This window comes from Epinephelus lanceolatus, chromosome 17, assembly GCF_041903045.1.
Source record: "Epinephelus lanceolatus isolate andai-2023 chromosome 17, ASM4190304v1, whole genome shotgun sequence".
In the NCBI taxonomy this organism is placed as follows: domain Eukaryota; kingdom Metazoa; phylum Chordata; class Actinopteri; order Perciformes; family Serranidae; genus Epinephelus; species Epinephelus lanceolatus.
The window spans coordinates 1,189,141-1,206,483 of NC_135750.1; the positions used below are offsets into that span (position 1 = coordinate 1,189,141).

The window sequence follows — 17,343 nt, forward strand, 5'->3', positions numbered from 1 at the left end:
TCAAAGAAGAAGAGCAACTGTTAGCAGTTAGCAGCTAACTCAAAGAAGAAGAGCAACTGTTAGCAGTTAGCAGCTAACTCAAAGAAGAAGAAGAGCAACTGTTAGCAGTTAGCAGCTAACTCAAAGAAGAAGAGCAACTGTTAGCAGTTAGCAGCTAACTCAAAGAAGAAGAACAACTGTTAGCAGTTAGGAGCTAACTCAAAGAAGAAGAGGAGCAACTGTTAGCAGTTAGAAGCTAATTCAAAAAAGCACAAGAGTGAGGTCCAGGAGCCATATAACAGGGATGCTAAATGATTGTTATTGACATGTGATGTCATTGTTATTGTTTACAAGCGCTGCTGCTGACACACAGGTTATATGTCACACTGGAGGCTGACGCTGTTGTGTTTAATGTCACGCCTCTTTTGATTCCGCTATGTCAGCATGCAGTCTGAAATCAGCATGATGCCGCTGTCGTTTGGTTCTGTGTAAAAATGGAAAGGCGGAGTAAATAAAGGACGTCGTAGCACCATGTCTGTGCAGCTGACCGAGAATTCACTGGATAAAGTTCAGGGTCGTCTTTAACCTTTAATGCCAGTTAAAACAGTACTTAGATACTTCGGTAGAACTTTGGCTTGTTGTGCTAACCAGCTGCGACAAATGTCCAACTAAAGGCGAAAGTTATTGATCAGAGGCCAAATGTGCAGCGACCCGTTATGTATAATATATGTATAATATAATATAAACCTCCATCAGTGCCAAATGTGATGTTTCACAGCCTGCCTGTGTGGGTGGAGGACAGATGTAGGTACAGATCGCTCACTTACACAAGATTCAATCAGGAAAAACATCTTTGCATTGTGGGATACAGTTGCTGAGGTAGACTGGTTTGATGAGATTTTCCTTCTGTTTGACTACATGCTACATTTTGGCGAAATCAGCACGTACTGTTTCGACAGTCGGCGGTTTTGAATGCAGTCTGAGTTTTTTATCCTGCCGTGTTTGTCTGATGCAGATTGTTTACAACTCTACGGCGTGTTTCTCATTTCAGTCAGTTGGTCTCCGTCCTTCGTTCAGACTTCCAGAGTTTCTGTTTTTCACTTTTACAAACAGAAAATGTTTTAGTTTTGTTATGGTGATGTAACAGTGTGAAACGTGGAAGTCTTTACCCTGTGATTCAAACATTTGTTGCTAGTTCTCGTATCAGACTGCAGCGACACGCCTCCAAGAAGCTTTATCAATAGAAACATGTGGCGGTGATTTATTCACAGCGTGAGGAGAGGAAGGAGAGAAGTGAGTGAGGAAGGAAGGAAGGAAGGAGGTGAAGTGACTCGAGTGTGTAAACCTGCCGTGAAACCAACACTGTCAACTTTATGTCTCATGTCACTTTTTCAAATTGTAGAATAGTTTGTTTTGATTTGATATAAAACAGCATCATATTAATATTCAGCATTATAATCAGTGTATGAACAATAAATACATGTTTATAACACACTCTAACGGAGCTCTGAGCAGATAGAAGACCATCTTTATTATGTTAGGTAACTATCACAACTTCTATGAAGACATATTTTACATTATTAAGAGTAGCAAGATAAACCTGGAGACTGACACACAACTGATGAAGAATATTCTCAGCAGTTAACCGATGAACAGTTGCGATACCCTCCGTGAGGACGTATAAAACATAAGAGGAATGTTTATCTTCTTTAAACGTGATTTTGATGAAGCACACCAGTGAAGTTCGATCCCACTGTGCAGTTATTTGACCCTTGTAGCTTCCTGTAGGTCGGCTTCTTTAAGCTGAAATGAGGGATTGAAAAAGGAGAGGAGGAATAAAACAGTGATGTGTTCGGGGAGGACAACACTGACTCCAGATACCTTCACTGAAATACATGGACCTCAGTCAGGTCTGGATCTGAAGCAGCTCCCCATGTTTTTCTGCGTCAGTTTCAGTGTTGAACAGTCTGATCTGACTCAGCAGGAGCCGGGCTCTGCTCGCAGGCTTCGCTCTGCATCACTTCAAACAGAATCCATAATGAACCTTCCTGTGTTTTTTAGTGAATCCAGAGCGTTCTGCTGGATTAAAGGCCCTGCAGGCGGAGCATCTCCGCTGCAGTTTGGGAGGAAGTTTGCTGCTGGTTAAAGTTTTTCTACTGAGCATCCATTATAGATCAAGCACTTGTTCTACATGGAGGCCTGAGTGGAACACGTGACAGCTGAACTTTGTTTACCACCTTCTGCTTTCTGACAAAACACACAGCGAAGATCAGAGAGCAGAAGAGAGGGAACCAATATGAGATTCAGATTTAGTTTTACTAGAAGAATTGCATTACATCTGCATGTTAGTGGATACATTCAACTTTACGTTTCAACATGCTGTGCTTAACATTTGGTTATTGTTAGGAAAAGATCATATCTTTGCTTAAAATACCTGGTTTTAGGGGCACAATCCCTGCTGAAAAGACAGTGACGAGTTCCCAAAAAATACCCATGTTTAGGGGCTTAACATGGGTAAAGAGCATCCACATTTAGAGGCAAAAAATGCTGCTGGAAAAACAGTGATGGGATGCTACAAAACACCCATGTTTTGTGCTTCAAGAGATGCTGGAACAACAGCCATGGGTTGCACCAAAACAATCACGTTTGGTGCCTAAAATCTGCTAAATCGCCAAGATATACCCACATTTGATGCCTCAACAGCTGCTGGAAACCCAGTGAGGGGTCACCACAAAACACCAATGTGTGGTGCCTAAAAAACTGCTGGAAAAGCAGCCCTGGGTCGCTACAAAACAATCACATGTGGTGCCTAAACAGCCGCTTGAAACAGTGACAAGTCACTACAAAACGCTGATGTGTGGTGCTGAATAAGCTGCTGGAAACTAGACACAGGTCACCCAGCAGGAAACGCAATGATGTTTTGGTAAAAATCGCTGCGTTTCATGGCTCTGTCCCTGCTGGAAACACAGATGTGTTCCTAAAAATACACCTGTGTTTTGGGGCAGGTGGTGACTGGGCTATTTTTTTGCAAGTGAAAATTAGCATGAACATGGATGTGTTTCCTGTATAGGCCCGTTTCCACCGCAGGAACTTCGGGGTAATTTTACGGGGCCGGGGCCGTTGGTGCGTGTCTCCACCGCAGGAACCACCCCCGAAGCACAGAGTTACGGAACTTTTACAGGGGCTAAACAAGTCCCTGCCTCGGGGTAGGTACTCAGAACGGCCCCGAGAAACTCCTGGCTGGGGCTTGGGGATTACTTGGTGCTGATTGGATATACTCAAGGCGGGATGTGACGTTTTGTAAATAACAACATGGTTATCGTAGATTAGCTGGGCTAACCGTTAGCTGTTAGCGGTGTCTGTAATAACTCAATAAACGGTCTGTGAATAAAATATTTTTTCCAGTGGATATTTTAGTTACAACATGATTGAGCTAGCAAAGCAGTTTTGTGTTGATATGTGTGGTATTTATTCAGTTTTAGGAAATCACGATGTCTAGAAAGCATCAGCTGACAGGGACAGCTAACAGCAGCAGCAAAGCTAACATCAGGACGTCATCTGTTAAAAGCCTCCTGTTGTCGGATACGACATGAAACTACTCCAGTTAGCTCAATCATGTTGGAACTAAGACATCCACTGGAAAAAATATTTTTTTCATGGACTGTGACCAGAGTTATTACAGACACCGCTAATGGCTAACGGCGCCCCTACGTTGCCCCGGTCAAAATGGTCACGCAACGATTACGTCACATCCAGAGCCCGTAACTTTACAGGAACCTTCCTCGTACTCCGCTCTCTCAGTGGAGACACGGTGGTTGAGAGGGCCGAGCGAGAGGACGTCCCTGTTGTAGTTCCTGCCCCCCAAATAGTACCAGGAACTTCTTCAGTGGAAACAGGCCTTTTGAGACAGTGATGTAGCTCATCTATCTGCCTGGTGTACATTTGAATCTCAGATTTAGGGAGGTGCTCAGACACCAGTGGAGGAAGGTGGAAACAACAGTGGGTACAGTGGAGGTCGGAAATGTTAGAGGACGTAAGCAGAATAAAAACACGTCTGAGTGGAGACGTAGTCATTTTAATTTCCACATCACATGTCATTCATCACCATCAACACACACACACACACACACACACACACTGTAGCTTATTTTACACACCATCCTGCTGACTCAATCACTCCACTCTCTTACAGCTCCAACTGTGGATTAATCCGCCACTGAAACTAGTCCCACACAAAGTCACCGTTTGGTCCAGTTTGTTTGATAAAACCTTCTGTGAGCAGCTGTTTGAGGAAACGACTGAGGAGTCTTTGTGTTTCTAGAGATCTTCAGTAAGACGCAGCGAGCCTCAGACAGGAAGTCGGACCGTGCGCTGGTGTTTGGGTTGTTGTGGTTTCAGACTGGATGAATGAAAGCTGACGGACACACCCTGGAAAATAACAGTGTGTGTCTCATACTCTTTCTTCTCTCCTTCTCTGTATTTGTTTCTGTTTCCTGTCTTTCACCTCTGATGTCTGATTCAGTCTTTTCTCTCCTTCGCTCAGTGACTCATTGTTTTAATCCTCTTTTCTCTCTGCACTGGGACGAGTCCTTTTATTTGGCTCTGGATCCTCCGTGTCTTTGGTCAGAGTGAATCTGAGTTTGGAGAGTTGGGTGGAGAATCTGGTTCACATATTTCTGTGCTGGTGGTTTCATCTCTGGTGAAGTCAGTCATAAGGTTGTGTAATAACAGAGTGTGTGTGTGTGTGTGTGTGTGTGTGTGTGTGTGTGTGTGTGTGAGGGATAAAATACTGTGCATTAACAACATACATGGATGGATTATGAGACAGTGGGCCCCTGGGCACAGACTAGCAGAGGCCCCTCCACCCCTGCCACAGAGGACCAAGACCTCACAGTGGTTTTACCTCCCTTTGTGGTTGTTTTGTCCTTTTTTGTCGTCATTTTGTGTTTTTGCATCTCTACGTGGATTTATTCTGTCGGCCATTTTGTGTCTCTTCCTGGTCGGTGTGTGTTGAAATGAGCGGAGTTCCCACAAACATGAAAAACCTGGAAGGTCATGGAATTTTTGTAGTTTGTGATGAAATGAATAGATGGAAAACCTTCTACATGATGTAACATGACAGCAGAGTTATTTTCCCTGAGTAAGCTGTTGACGTAATGTTGCTGTAATATGTGTCATTATCATTATAGTCCCATCGAAGGATGTGCAGTGTCAGGTAAATTAACTCAGACAACTTATTTGCTGCTTGATACAAACGGACAACTGGCACAGTTCTTATTTTATTGACTATCAGCCGAGCCTTCTGCTCTGAGACGCTACATGTCTGTGTGACGTAGTGTGCATGCTTTTCCCAAATGAAAATGTTATCATGGGTTCTTGAAAAGTCCTGGAAAAGCTTTGAAATTTTGTCCATAAAAATGTGTGTGAACCCTGTTCTGTACGACATCTATTGCACGTCTGTCCGTCCTGGAAGAGGGATCCCTCCTCAGTTGCTCTTCCTGAGGTTTCTACCATTTTTTTTTCCCCGTTAAAGGGTTTTTTTTTGGGGAGTTTTTCCTGATCAGCTGTGAGGGTCTTAAGGACAGAGGGATGTCGTATGCTGTAAAGCCCTGTGAGGCAAATTGTGATTTGTGATATTGGGCTTTATAAATACAATTGATTGATTGATTGATTGATTGATTTTGCAGGTGGAAGCCAGGTCGGCCCGATTAGTGATACCGCCATGACGACATCTGTCTGTTTATTCAGACTTTTATTGTTCTGTCAGTTATTGTCAGGAAAAGAATGACATGTCAAAATATGACGCTCTAACAACATCATCCTCACTGTGACCTCGTCACATGTCCACGTTTGGTCATGGACTTTCCACGTCCACATATGACGTCCAAGGTACCCTGGGTGTGTTGGTTGTTGACGTTCTGGGACAACCGGCCACGTACCATGCCGACGTTAAAGGACGGCTTTTTCATCAGTGTCGTGGTTTGGCTTAAAATAAGTATGATAATAATGTCATGTAAAGTCATGTGCAGTCTGTAACGTAGCTGCTACACAAACGAACACACTATGTTGTTATTAAAATAGAAAATAAAATTAAAAATCGTTTGACTTTTGGTTTCACACAGGAAACGACCTGCTGATCCGCTAACAGACACAATATGTTCGTCGTTAATAATCTTCTCTAATAAACTCTAAAACTGATGGAAGATATAATTTATTTTTGTAAATGTAATGAAAGAAGCAGCAGACAGTTTTATTGTGTTAATCTAATAATCTGTAATCCATCATCTGTGGAGTTATGAGCTGTTGAATGAGTGGAAGTGGATCAGAGATGGACCGACCCCCACTGCCTGCTGGGTAAAATAAAAAACAAGAGTTTCCTGCCGTCCTGTTGAGTGACGAGGTTATTTCTGTCCTGGATGAATGGGTTTGTGTTGGTGGAGGAAGGAGCGGTCGACAGAAACATCCGGACTCTCATTCACACACGAGGAAATATTATGGACACACACCGTCACTGTGTGTTCACTTCCTGAGGCGTAAGTGTGTTCACTGTTTGAGCGGGTTTTTTATTCTCACTTCTCTCTGTGTGACCACAAAAACGTCCGGCCCACGACCCGCCCGTCAAACCGCACTTCTGTTTTTTCACACATGAAACAATCGAGATGTAACATGCGGATCAGCACGCAGTGACTGTGCTGCGCTCACACCAGTGTCATGTCAGGGCGAATTCCCAGTAAAACCAGTTAGTGTTAACCAGCTCTTTCCTCCCAGTTCAGTTCCAACACGTCAAGCTGTATTTTAATCATCAGTTGGCTCACTCGGTTCACACCCAGCGACTCATCAGAGTCACAACAGCAGCAGAAACTCCCTCTGACTCCACAGGTCAAACATAAAACTTTATTTATACTGACAGACGGAGACGAAACATTCACTGACTGGTGTTGGTCAGAAAAAACAATTGGTTTTATCTTATTCCATTTCTTTTATCAACACTTAAAAAAAACAACAACGTTTTGGACAAAAAGATGAGAAATGAGTCATTTTCAACAAAATCAATTTCATATTTACATTTTTTGTTTTTCTAATTTCCTCACATCAGTCTGAATTCTATGAATAATGATAATAATAATAATAAATGATGAAAATAATATTCTCTTTGAGGCATAGCAGCGGAACACGTCGTCACTTTCAGGGATCGTTCAGTGTTCTGTCGTCTCCGTCTCCTCTGTGGTCGTCTTGTCACCGTCACGGTCAACATCTCCACGGCTTTAGTTTACAAGCTGCTACATTTCCATGAACAACATCTTCTTCCAGTGTCCAGCAGATGATCTTCTTCGTTTCATTTTGGACACTGCAGTGCTGTTCTATTTCACAAGATGTGTAACAGCGCCCCCTGTCTTATAACTGTAGAAACACAGATTGACAGAATATCTCATCAGTGGTGGAGATAGTGTGAAGTTACTGCTGACGGAAACATTTCTTCATTTGCTGCTTCACAATAAAAGTTTTTACATAACAAAATAATGGGGGACTTTTATTGTGAGGAATCTACAGGAAATTAAATGTGTTTATCGCTGAATTAGCGGAACGTTGTTAGAAGCTTTTTTCAATAAAGACAAGTAGCAGGGAGGAAGAGTAAAATCATAAACAGCCACAGTGAGATGGTGATGATGATGATGATGGTGATGATGATGAAGAGCTGCACACAAACAGCTCACCTTCAACAGGTGAACTTCTTTTACCTGCTGTGCTCTAGCAGGGCCTGAATCAACTACTGATCATCAATAATCAATCTGCAAATAATCAGTTTGATAATTTGTTGGTTTCCTTGTTTTTTTTTTCTTTTTTACAGTTTTTAACTGAACTGACACTTAAAGACGTCCATGAGGACACATATAGACCATAACATCATCAGCAGATGATTCGATAATGAAAGTTAATTTTAATCTGAGATATCAGAATTATTCTCCCGTCAGGGACACGCAGGACGTTATACGACAGTTCCAACAGGATGAAGACGATGAGTAAACTGAACTTTATGAGTAAAATCAGTGGAGTTTCCCTTTAACAAAATAAAACTCTTCTGTTGTCTCTGACCTGTGAGCTAGAGGGTGACACGGGAGTGGATTTTCAGTAGAGATATACTGATACCATTTTTTCCTTTCCCGATACCGATTCTGATCCCTGAACGTTAGGTATCTGCCGATACCGAGAACCGATCCAAAACCAGCGCATAAAATAAAAAAGGATGGGATATGAATTGTTGTATGTCTCAACTCCTAAAACTCTGTGTAAAATATTAAGAAATAAATACATAATAGTAGAATGAATGCCATAAAACTTTTTTTATTATTATTATTATTATTATTATCCAGTGTTGACACAGATCAAGACACAGGTTAAAGTGCAGCCACACAATTTGGTAAAAAAGACATTTAAAGGCTACAGTAGAATGCTTTTTAAACTCCGCTCTGTTTCTGTTTTGTTTGCCTGTAGCGTGCATATGCGTAATGACGTGAGGCATTACATGGTATCGGACTGGTCATAGGCTGTACTCGCTGATACCCGATACCACATTTTAGGCAGTATCGGAGGCATTTCTGATACTGGTATCGGTACAACTCTGATTTTCAGTCCTGTGCCATCCCGCTCCTGTGTTGTGTTTCAGTTACAGTAAAAAATTCTTTAGTACTCCAGACTTTGCTGAAAGCTCTGTCAGGGTGATGTGCGGATCATTGTCCTTCACTTTCACTTGTAATGCTGCCTTCCCTAACTCCTCCCACTCCATTTTGGTGGCTGGCTGCACCGTGCGTCAACATCCATATACGTCATGCGCTGGTCAGGTGGCTGGTTGCTGGTTGGTTGCAGCCAGCCACCTGACATGAGAGAATAAAAATGAATAAAACAAGACAACAGATCGACCAGCTTTATGTTAAAAATAAGGAAATAGCTTTTATTCAATGTGGAACTGAATATTTGTAAATAAAAACTTGACTATTGTTATTATGATTCTCAGTCCCGCCCGCTCCCGTTGACTTTTTTCCCATCCTGTCCCAGTCACGTGAAGAATAGTGAAACTGATTCCCATCCCGTGGGACTCCCGAAAAAATGTCAGCCTCTACTGTGAGTATGGCTGGACAGTAAATACTCAGATACTCTACTGAAGGAGTACTTGTACTGAATTCAGATTATCAAGACAAAATATAACAAATAATGATGATGTTTTATTAAAGATGAATCCACCCAGCAGGATATAAAGTCATTAAAATGAGCGGCAACATTTAACTGATCGACACATATCATGTAAGTTACTCTGCAGAATGAGTACTTTTACTTTCAGTACTTTTATAAGAGTCAGATTTATCTTGACCTGTAACAGAGTGTGTCTACCCTGCTGTGTTCGTACAGTAAAAGCTCAGAGTACTCGGTCAGTGTTGCTGTTTACCTGAATCAGCTGATCCTCTGAGAGGAAGCTGAAGTTCATGAGGGGAAGTAGACGCAGAGTCCACGCTGAGGTTCAACCACTTCTCACTTTCATTCACAACTCCGACTTCATTTCCTCCTGACGGACGACTTCGTGTTACCGTCTCAAAGAGTGGGTTCATTCAGAGCGAGGCAGCGATGAGGAGCTGATGGAGAACGGACTCGTCTCAGCAGCGGCAGATAGGTGCGTTTGAATTAAAGCTAATTGTCCCGAGCCAGGCTGAAATGAGAGTAAATGAGGGAGTATTGATCCCTGAGGCGGCGCTGCTCGATGCAGCAGTTATTAATAGACTGTGAGGCTGTTGGAGGAAACAGAACCAACCACAGCGCTGCTGTAGAGACATGAATGAGACGCTGCTTTACATGTAGTTTGGATAGATGAGATCATTTGCATCGAGGGCGGGTTCAGCCGGTTCCTTTCTTGTTTACTGAAGGTTGTTTGTGTGGAATAATAACTATAACACTGTTTACTGTCAAAGTTTCAAGGTTCATTTGTCTTTGTACAACTTCTCCTTCGTACGGTGGCCAGCCAGGGCCAACACGCTGCAACAGCACCAAAACCTTTCTATAGTGAGAGGTACAGAAAAATCCAAAACGACCTCACCTTCTCAGGCCTCAGTCTAAAGAAGTGTGTGCTGACCTGATACAGTAGCTAACCTCAGACGAGTCAAGGAGCATTTCTGTTACGCCAGTAAGTGTCATCTTCAAACCTCTTTATGGCAGAACATGCACAAACTGTCTGGAAATAAGCCCTTTGTTTCTTTACTTGTAACCACATATTCAGCTTAAAAGGTCTTCTAACCTTTGAGAACTGAGGAGTCGGCTATAACATCCTGAAGACCTCCTTTTTCTTTTACCTATGTTTATGTTCAACCCTTAAATGTCATGGCGCAGCATGAGGAAAGGTTCATTGATCGGCTCTCTGATTCCCCCCTGGAGGACTGGTGTCAAGGGTTTAAAACGACCTCACAGATATCTGACATGATGGGACATGAACTCCCTGGGAGTCCAGCTCAGACCAAAGATTCTTGTTGAGACCGAACCGTTTTAGAACGTCACAGAGAAAAGTGTCAGCGGTGTGAACTGGCCGGTCTGAGTTTGACTCAAGCCGGCTGATGATGTCACCTGACACTCAACTGGTTTTAAAGCACGTCACCTGTTTCAACAGCCAATCAGCTTGTTGTGAAGTCCGCTGGTCAAGTCAAAATGACCACAGACGGCATGTTGGCTTGCTGCAGCAGGTGCTCCTCTGTTTCTGTCCTCACAGTGTGCCGGTGTCAGACGGTGGGTCGCTGCTGCTGCTGGCTGTATGTGCTTATGCCCCGCCCACACACACATTTTCACTGACTGATGAATTGGCGCTGGTTATTTATATTATTGTGGCGTATTGATTATGAATACAGTCCATCTGATGCTGGCTTTGTTTCAGCACTGGAGCCAGTATCTCACTATCACTATCCTCATTCAGATTTTAAGAAGCTACAAATTATATTCAGCCACAAAATAAGTCGTCCGTCATGCCTGCTGCGTTCATGTATACTGACCTGCTGTAGTTTAAAGAAGGAACTCAGAACAGGAACCAGAACTCTTGTTGCTGTACTTCATCAGCAGAACGAAAATAGGACCTGAAAGTCCTCAAGCAATGTGTGTTTGTGTTTGTGTGTGTTGTCAGGGAGCGTCCGGTGAACCGTCCTCCCGAGCTGCTGTACCCACAGGCCGACGTGGCGGAGCGTCTGGCGCTCGGCGGCAGCGACGATGCACTGGCCAATGGCACGAAGCCCGACCTGCAGGCAGCCAAGCGTCTGGCCAAACGCCTCTACAACCTGGACGGCTTCAGGAAGTCGGACGTGGCTCGACACCTCAGCAAGAAGTCAGTGTGTGTTTGTGTCCTGGTCACATGTTGAGTGTGTTCTGCTCTCTGATTGGTTGGATTCACTCTCCTGTTTGTGTCCACAGTAACGAGTTCAGTCAGATGGTGGCGGAGGAATATCTCAGTAACTTCAGCTTCAGCGGTCTGACCATCGATCAGGCGCTCAGGTCAGTGCAGCAACACAAAGAAACTTCAGCTGAACTCATCACATGTTACATTTATTTAAAATGAATAAAACCTGAAAACAAAAGAAACAACAGAAGATTAATTTATTAAAAACTAATTAATAACTCGATAACATGATGTTTCTACAGTCAGAAGCTTCACAGACTGTTTCTGAATGAATCATTTGTCCTGCAGCTCCGTCATCATCAATCTATAAAAGAAGCTCACATGAAACATCAGTCACATGCTGTTGCCATGACAACATAACAACAACAACAACATGTTTATTAACTCTCACTAATACACATCTCTGACGTCAGAAAATATCTGACACGTAAATTAAAAAGTCAGAAGAGTCGACTACAACTCCCAGGGTGCATCTCACTGACAGACAGCCAATCACAGAGCCGCTGCTGTCAGTTGGTGAATAAAGTTTTCTGTGTGTGTGTGTGTGTGTGTGTGTGTGTGTGTGTGTTCAGGACGTTTCTGAGCCGCTTCGCTCTGATGGGAGAAACTCAGGAGAGAGAAAGAGTCCTCGCTCAGTTCTCCAGGAGATACAGACAGTGTAACCCGGAGAGCCTCACCACTGAAGGTACCTGTCTGTCTGTCTGTCTGTCTGTCTGCCTGTCTGTCTGTCTGTCTGTCTGTCTGTCTTGGGCCAGTGTAAACTTTACAAACTGGTTTAAATTAAACTAAACAGTGGAGCAGAAGGGGCTTCAGAGAGCCGTCTCGTCTCGTCACCCCAAAACACATCAGTTTTCTTCCTCAACAAACACAGTGTGTACTGCTCTGCCCCTCCCACCTCCACTGTCATGTGACCTCCTTCATGTTCGGCTCGCAGCCCATCAGACACCCTTAGTCCGTACATTAACAAATATGATATCGTATTAATCACTTTGTCACAGCCGGGGGAGGAAGGGGTCCAGTTTGGGGACCTCAGAATTGTGTCTCTGCTCTTTGCAGATGATGTGGTTCTGTTGGCTTCATCACACCGTGACCTCCAGCATGACCTGGGGCAGTTTGAGTGTGACGCAGTCAGGATGAGAGTCAGTACCTCCAAATCTGAGGTCATGGTTCTCTGCTGGAAAACTGTGGATTGTTTCCCCCGGGGTTGAGAGAGTTACTGCCTCAAGAGAAGGAGGTCAAGTATCTCTGGGTCTTGTTCACAGTGAGGGTAGAATGGAGCGTGAGATGGATCGTGGTTTGGTGCGGCGTCTGCAGTGATGCAGTTTTTTTAAATTGCTGTATGCTGTTTATTTTAGGTTTCTTTACTGTTTTAATTTCCTGTTTATTACTACGTCGCACTATTTATTTATCACCTGTTTTTATGCTGTGTTACCACCAGTGTGTTTTATGGCTGCAGCAGGGGTGAAGAAGCCAAAGACAAATTTCCCACTCTTGGGACGATAAAGTTAATCTTGAATCTTGAATCTTGAATCTTGAATGATGGCACTGGGCCAGACTGTCGTGGTTCAGAGGGAGCTGAGCCAGTAGGGTGAAGCTTTCGATTTCCTGGTCCATCTGCGTCCCAACCCTCACCTATGGTCATGAGCTCTGGGTAGTGACTGAAAGAATGAGGTCACAGATACAAGCGTCTGAAATGAGTTTCCTCTGTAGGGTGTCTGGGCTCAGCCTTAGAGATAGGGGGAGGAGTCAGACATCTGGAGGGAGCTCGGAGTAGAGCCGCTGCTCCTTCATGTTGAGGTGGTTCAACATCTGATCAGGATCCTCCCGGTCCAGCTGGTAGGAGGCCCCGGGGCAGACCCAGAACACACTGGAGGGATTATAGGTCTCATCTGGTCTGGGAACACCTCGGGGTCCTCCAGGAGGAGCTGGAGGAAGGAGCTGAGCAGAGGGACGTCTGGAACACTTCACTCAGCCTGCTGCGTCTGAGACCTGGTCCTGAATAAGCAGCTGAAAATGGATGGACGCTGTGTTATTGTTTATCACTGATGCAGCGCCGTGATGGTGTCAGCACTGGTTGATGATGAAGATCACTGGTTCCCAACTGGTCCAGCCAGTCCAGATTCCTCCTCAGTCATTAGTTCAAGGTCCACATGGTTAAATACATTCAGCATCACACTTGTTGTTTGCTGTCTCTGTCCAATATCTGTCTGTTAGTCGCTCACTCTACAGCAGGAAACAGCCCTTCAAAATAAAAGCTCTGTGCTGGAAATTCACTGTAGTTAAAAATAAAGTGTGATTTTTTACAAACTTGACACGTTTGCGAGTCACTTGCTGTTCATCCAGAGTGGACCTGTGATCCACCAGTAAGGAACCACTGATGGAGACTGATGGATTTGTCAGATGGTGTCAGACTGACAGACACTTCTTCTTTGTATAAAATCAAACTGGTTTAAGCTCTGGTACCTGTCTGTCTGTCTGTGTGTCTGTCTGTGTGTCTGTCTGTGTGTCTGTCTGTCTGTCTGTCTGTCTGTCTGTCTGTGTGTCTGTCTGTGTGTCTGTCTGTCTGTCTGTCTGTCTGTCTGTGTCTGTGTGTCTGTCTGTCTGTCTGTCTGTGTCTGTGTGTCTGGAGTATCATGACTTTAACACTCTTGGCTCTCACCTGTCCCTCTGTGTGTCCCTCAGACAGCGTCCACACTCTGACCTGTGCCGTCATGCTGCTGAACACCGACCTTCACGGGAACGTGAGTCTGATTTTAATATTTCATACAAAGCATCTTTGATCAGTCCGTCAGTCAGCGGAGGAACAGGAAGTCCTTATATGGTGGAGTGAAGCAGCTCCACGTCCTCTGTGTCTGCTGGCTGATGGTTTATCATCAGTCCCCTCTGAGCTTCTGTCCATCACTTCTATCAATAATCACATAGTTACACTGATGTAATCAATAACAGCTGATCAGCAGAATGAACAGAGAAGAAGTTAATGACGGGAGCAGTTTGAGAGCGGTGAGGCAGTGTCACAGTCTGTGTATTGGAGCATTGATCATTATTGATATTATAATATTGATTATGTGCAGCAGATATCTGTGACAACACACACAATATGAAATGTAATTGTATCCATGTCACCAAACACCAGTTTATTTCTTTATCTCCAACATGACTCATGTTAAACGTCTTACTGTCATAATATTGCCGCTCGCCGCCGCCGTCCCAGAGCTCTCCACCACACGCCGTGGTCTCCCTCAGCAGATGGCACTTTGCTCCGTCGTCATGGAGACGGCCTTCAGTTTGTGGTGATAATGAATCTGAGTTGCATCACGGTGTGAACTGTGCACATGGAGTCACCGAGGCGACGGCCACTTCTGCTAACTTGTTTAAGGAAGTGATGACCGTTGCCGCGGCAACAAGCTGTCAAATCACACGCTGAGCTGCACACAGTCCTCTGCACACTTCCTCTGTGTGTGAGAGAGATGAGATGTTTACTCATCACAATAGAAGTCAGTATGTGATGTTTGATGGAGGAATCTGATGCTGCGTTCAGGTGTTGTCTCACTGCTGCAGGTGATTTTAACTCCTTCACGTCCTGTCACGTCAGATAAGGTCGTCATGTGTGTGCACCTCAGTGAGGTCGCTGAGTAAATGTGGTAAGAGCACAGAGTGATGTTTAAATAGATCATTTATAAACACTGAGCACACACAAAACGAGGCCTGACAGAGGCGTACGCCATTTCACACGCTAAAGATGTGACCTATAAAAGCAAAACTTGACGGCAGAAGGTGCGCACCTGTAGGGAACCTGTGACCCCTGGACATTTTGGAGATAGATGGCGACGTGGTGAGCTGACGCCAAATTGTAGAAATTAAATGTGAGTGACGTCATTAGTTTTATAATCATGTCTGTTTGCCTCATGCTACACGTTACTTATAGATCCCACTGAGCCCTGACTTTACCATAAACACCCGTCAGTTGTAAAACTTAAAAGCTAACTGACATCGCTGTCTCGCCATCGCCATCGCCTGCAGATCAGAGGAGAGCAGCTGACCCTCGTGGTCAGCGGTGGTGCGCACATCAAACTGCTTTGAATAATTACAAACCAGAGCATCAACAGTTTCTGATAATATCTTCCAACACTGTAAACACAGATCACCACATGCACAATTTTAAAGTGTCAGTTTTTGAGTTGTAAAAACGATGCAGTGAACACGGCTGTGAGCACAGAGCGCACTGGAGACACGCACAAACTAAGCCCACGCCACATCGTGAATGCTAGGTGCTAAGTGTCGTGTGAGGTCAACAGCTCGGTGTCGGATATTTGCTGCTGAGAGGCTTCTGCCCAAGCAGCAAAATGTGACGAGCAGTGATGAGATGATGTCACACTGTGTGAGCTCGTGGTAACCGGGCAGCAGGAGACGGACGAGGTGGAGGCGGTCCTTCAGCGCTGCATCAGTCAGCAGCAACACCTGATTGGTGGCGATGGGGTTAGAAAATGGTTTCTAAAAGATGCCACAAAATCCTGGAGGGACTCCCTAAAGGAAGTGATACACCTCATCTCTGTGTGACTTCTCATTGGCTCAGAGATCTGGGTCTGCACACCTGAGGAACTGAATCATGGGAAATGTAGGATTTAGTGTGACTGCAGAATCCGATGTTTCCACCTCTGCTGCCGCCTTGTGTTCAGTCTCTCGTTTGTGACCAACTTTATAGAAAAACAGCTGATTGACTCTGTGTGTGTGTGTGTGTGTAGAATGTGGGGAAGAGGATGTCCTGCAGTCAGTTCATCACCAACCTGGAGGGTCTCAACGACGGAAAAGACTTCCCCAAAGATCTGCTGAAGGTACCACACACACACACACACACACACACACACACACACACACACTGTTACACAACTCACACACTTCCACACTGTTACACAACACACTCACACAGGGATCCTTGGCTTGTGTTTGTCAGAGCAGAAAAATAAAAAGAGGAGACGCATTAAATTCAACGCCGTGCAGCCGCCGGGCTGAACCTCTGTGTGTGTGTGTGTGTGTGTGTGTGTGTGTGTGTGTGTTTATTAGTGTGTGTGTGTGTGTGTGTGTGTGTGTGTGTGTGTTTATTAGTGTGTGTGTGTGTGTGTGTGTGTGTGTGTGTGTGTGTGTGTGTTTATTAGTGTGTGTGTGTGTGTGTGTGTGTGTGTGTGTGTGTTTATTAGTGTGTGTGTGTGTGTGTGTGTGTGTGTTTATTAGTGTGTGTGTCTCAGCCTCTCTCTCCCACTCTTTTGTTTCCATCTCAGCCTCTGAGCATTCAACATGAATCTGCGTCACCTCTTCACCTCCATCATCATCATCCTTTTCTGTAACTCTGTTAATGTGTGTGTGTGTGTGTGTGTGTGTGTGTGTTGATGATGGAGCGGTGAGTGTGTGGGCAGCAGCAGCTCTGACTCTGACTGAATGCAGTAGATGTATTACAGAAAAATCTGAATTATTTTCAGTCAGAAGAAAAAATGTTTTTAGATTTTCCGAAAAATAAATAAATAAATAAATAAATAAATAAATAATATACTTTATTCATATGGCACATGGGCGTTACGGCGGTACAGTGGTTAGCATTGTTACCTCAATGCAAGAGGGTTCGTGGTTCTCCCAGGCTCCACCCCCCCATGACCCCACACAGGATAAGTAAATGAATGAATGAATATAAATCACACATTCAGTCACAAAGTGCCTCACCCTCACTAGATTCACAAGTCAGTCTTTAGACGCTTTGCTTAACTAAAGACTGATGTCTTTCTCCCTGATTTTGTGTTTAGATGGGCGGATACAATTTCAGAGTTTAAAAAAACTCCCTACGTTGCAGAACCAATAGTAAATCTGCAGGGCGGTCCTTCGGTGGCTGCTGAACTCTTGTGCTCGTAAACATAGTCCCACTAGAAACACGTGTAGCGGTACAAAATGGCTCA

The 17,343-nt window shown here is 44.3% G+C and overlaps 1 protein-coding gene and 1 long non-coding RNA gene across 7 annotated transcripts in view; one reads left to right on the top strand and one right to left on the bottom strand.

The window, feature by feature from the left end:
* The window catches only part of psda (pleckstrin and Sec7 domain containing a), a 105,056-nt gene that overhangs the window by 58,620 nt on the left and 29,093 nt on the right, over positions 1-17,343 (top strand). For 5 of the 6 annotated variants that reach the window (XM_078160866.1, XM_078160865.1, XM_078160863.1 and 2 more), the window contains 5 exons: positions 11,132-11,329; positions 11,416-11,496; positions 11,974-12,086; positions 14,084-14,142; positions 16,144-16,233. In XM_078160866.1, the coding sequence (XP_078016992.1) occupies positions 11,132-11,329; positions 11,416-11,496; positions 11,974-12,086; positions 14,084-14,142; positions 16,144-16,233 (541 nt within the window). Of the gene's footprint in view, positions 1-9,507; positions 9,644-11,131; positions 11,330-11,415; positions 11,497-11,973; positions 12,087-14,083; positions 14,143-16,143; positions 16,234-17,343 lie in introns of those variants that run through there. The other variant, XM_033612901.2, reaches the window with a different exon arrangement.
* Positions 6,860-9,555, bottom strand: LOC144458404 (uncharacterized). The gene is made up of 2 exons (XR_013487897.1): positions 9,422-9,555; positions 6,860-7,380 (listed from the first exon to the last, which is right to left on the bottom strand). It is a non-coding gene; the product is annotated as an uncharacterized LOC144458404 (long non-coding RNA).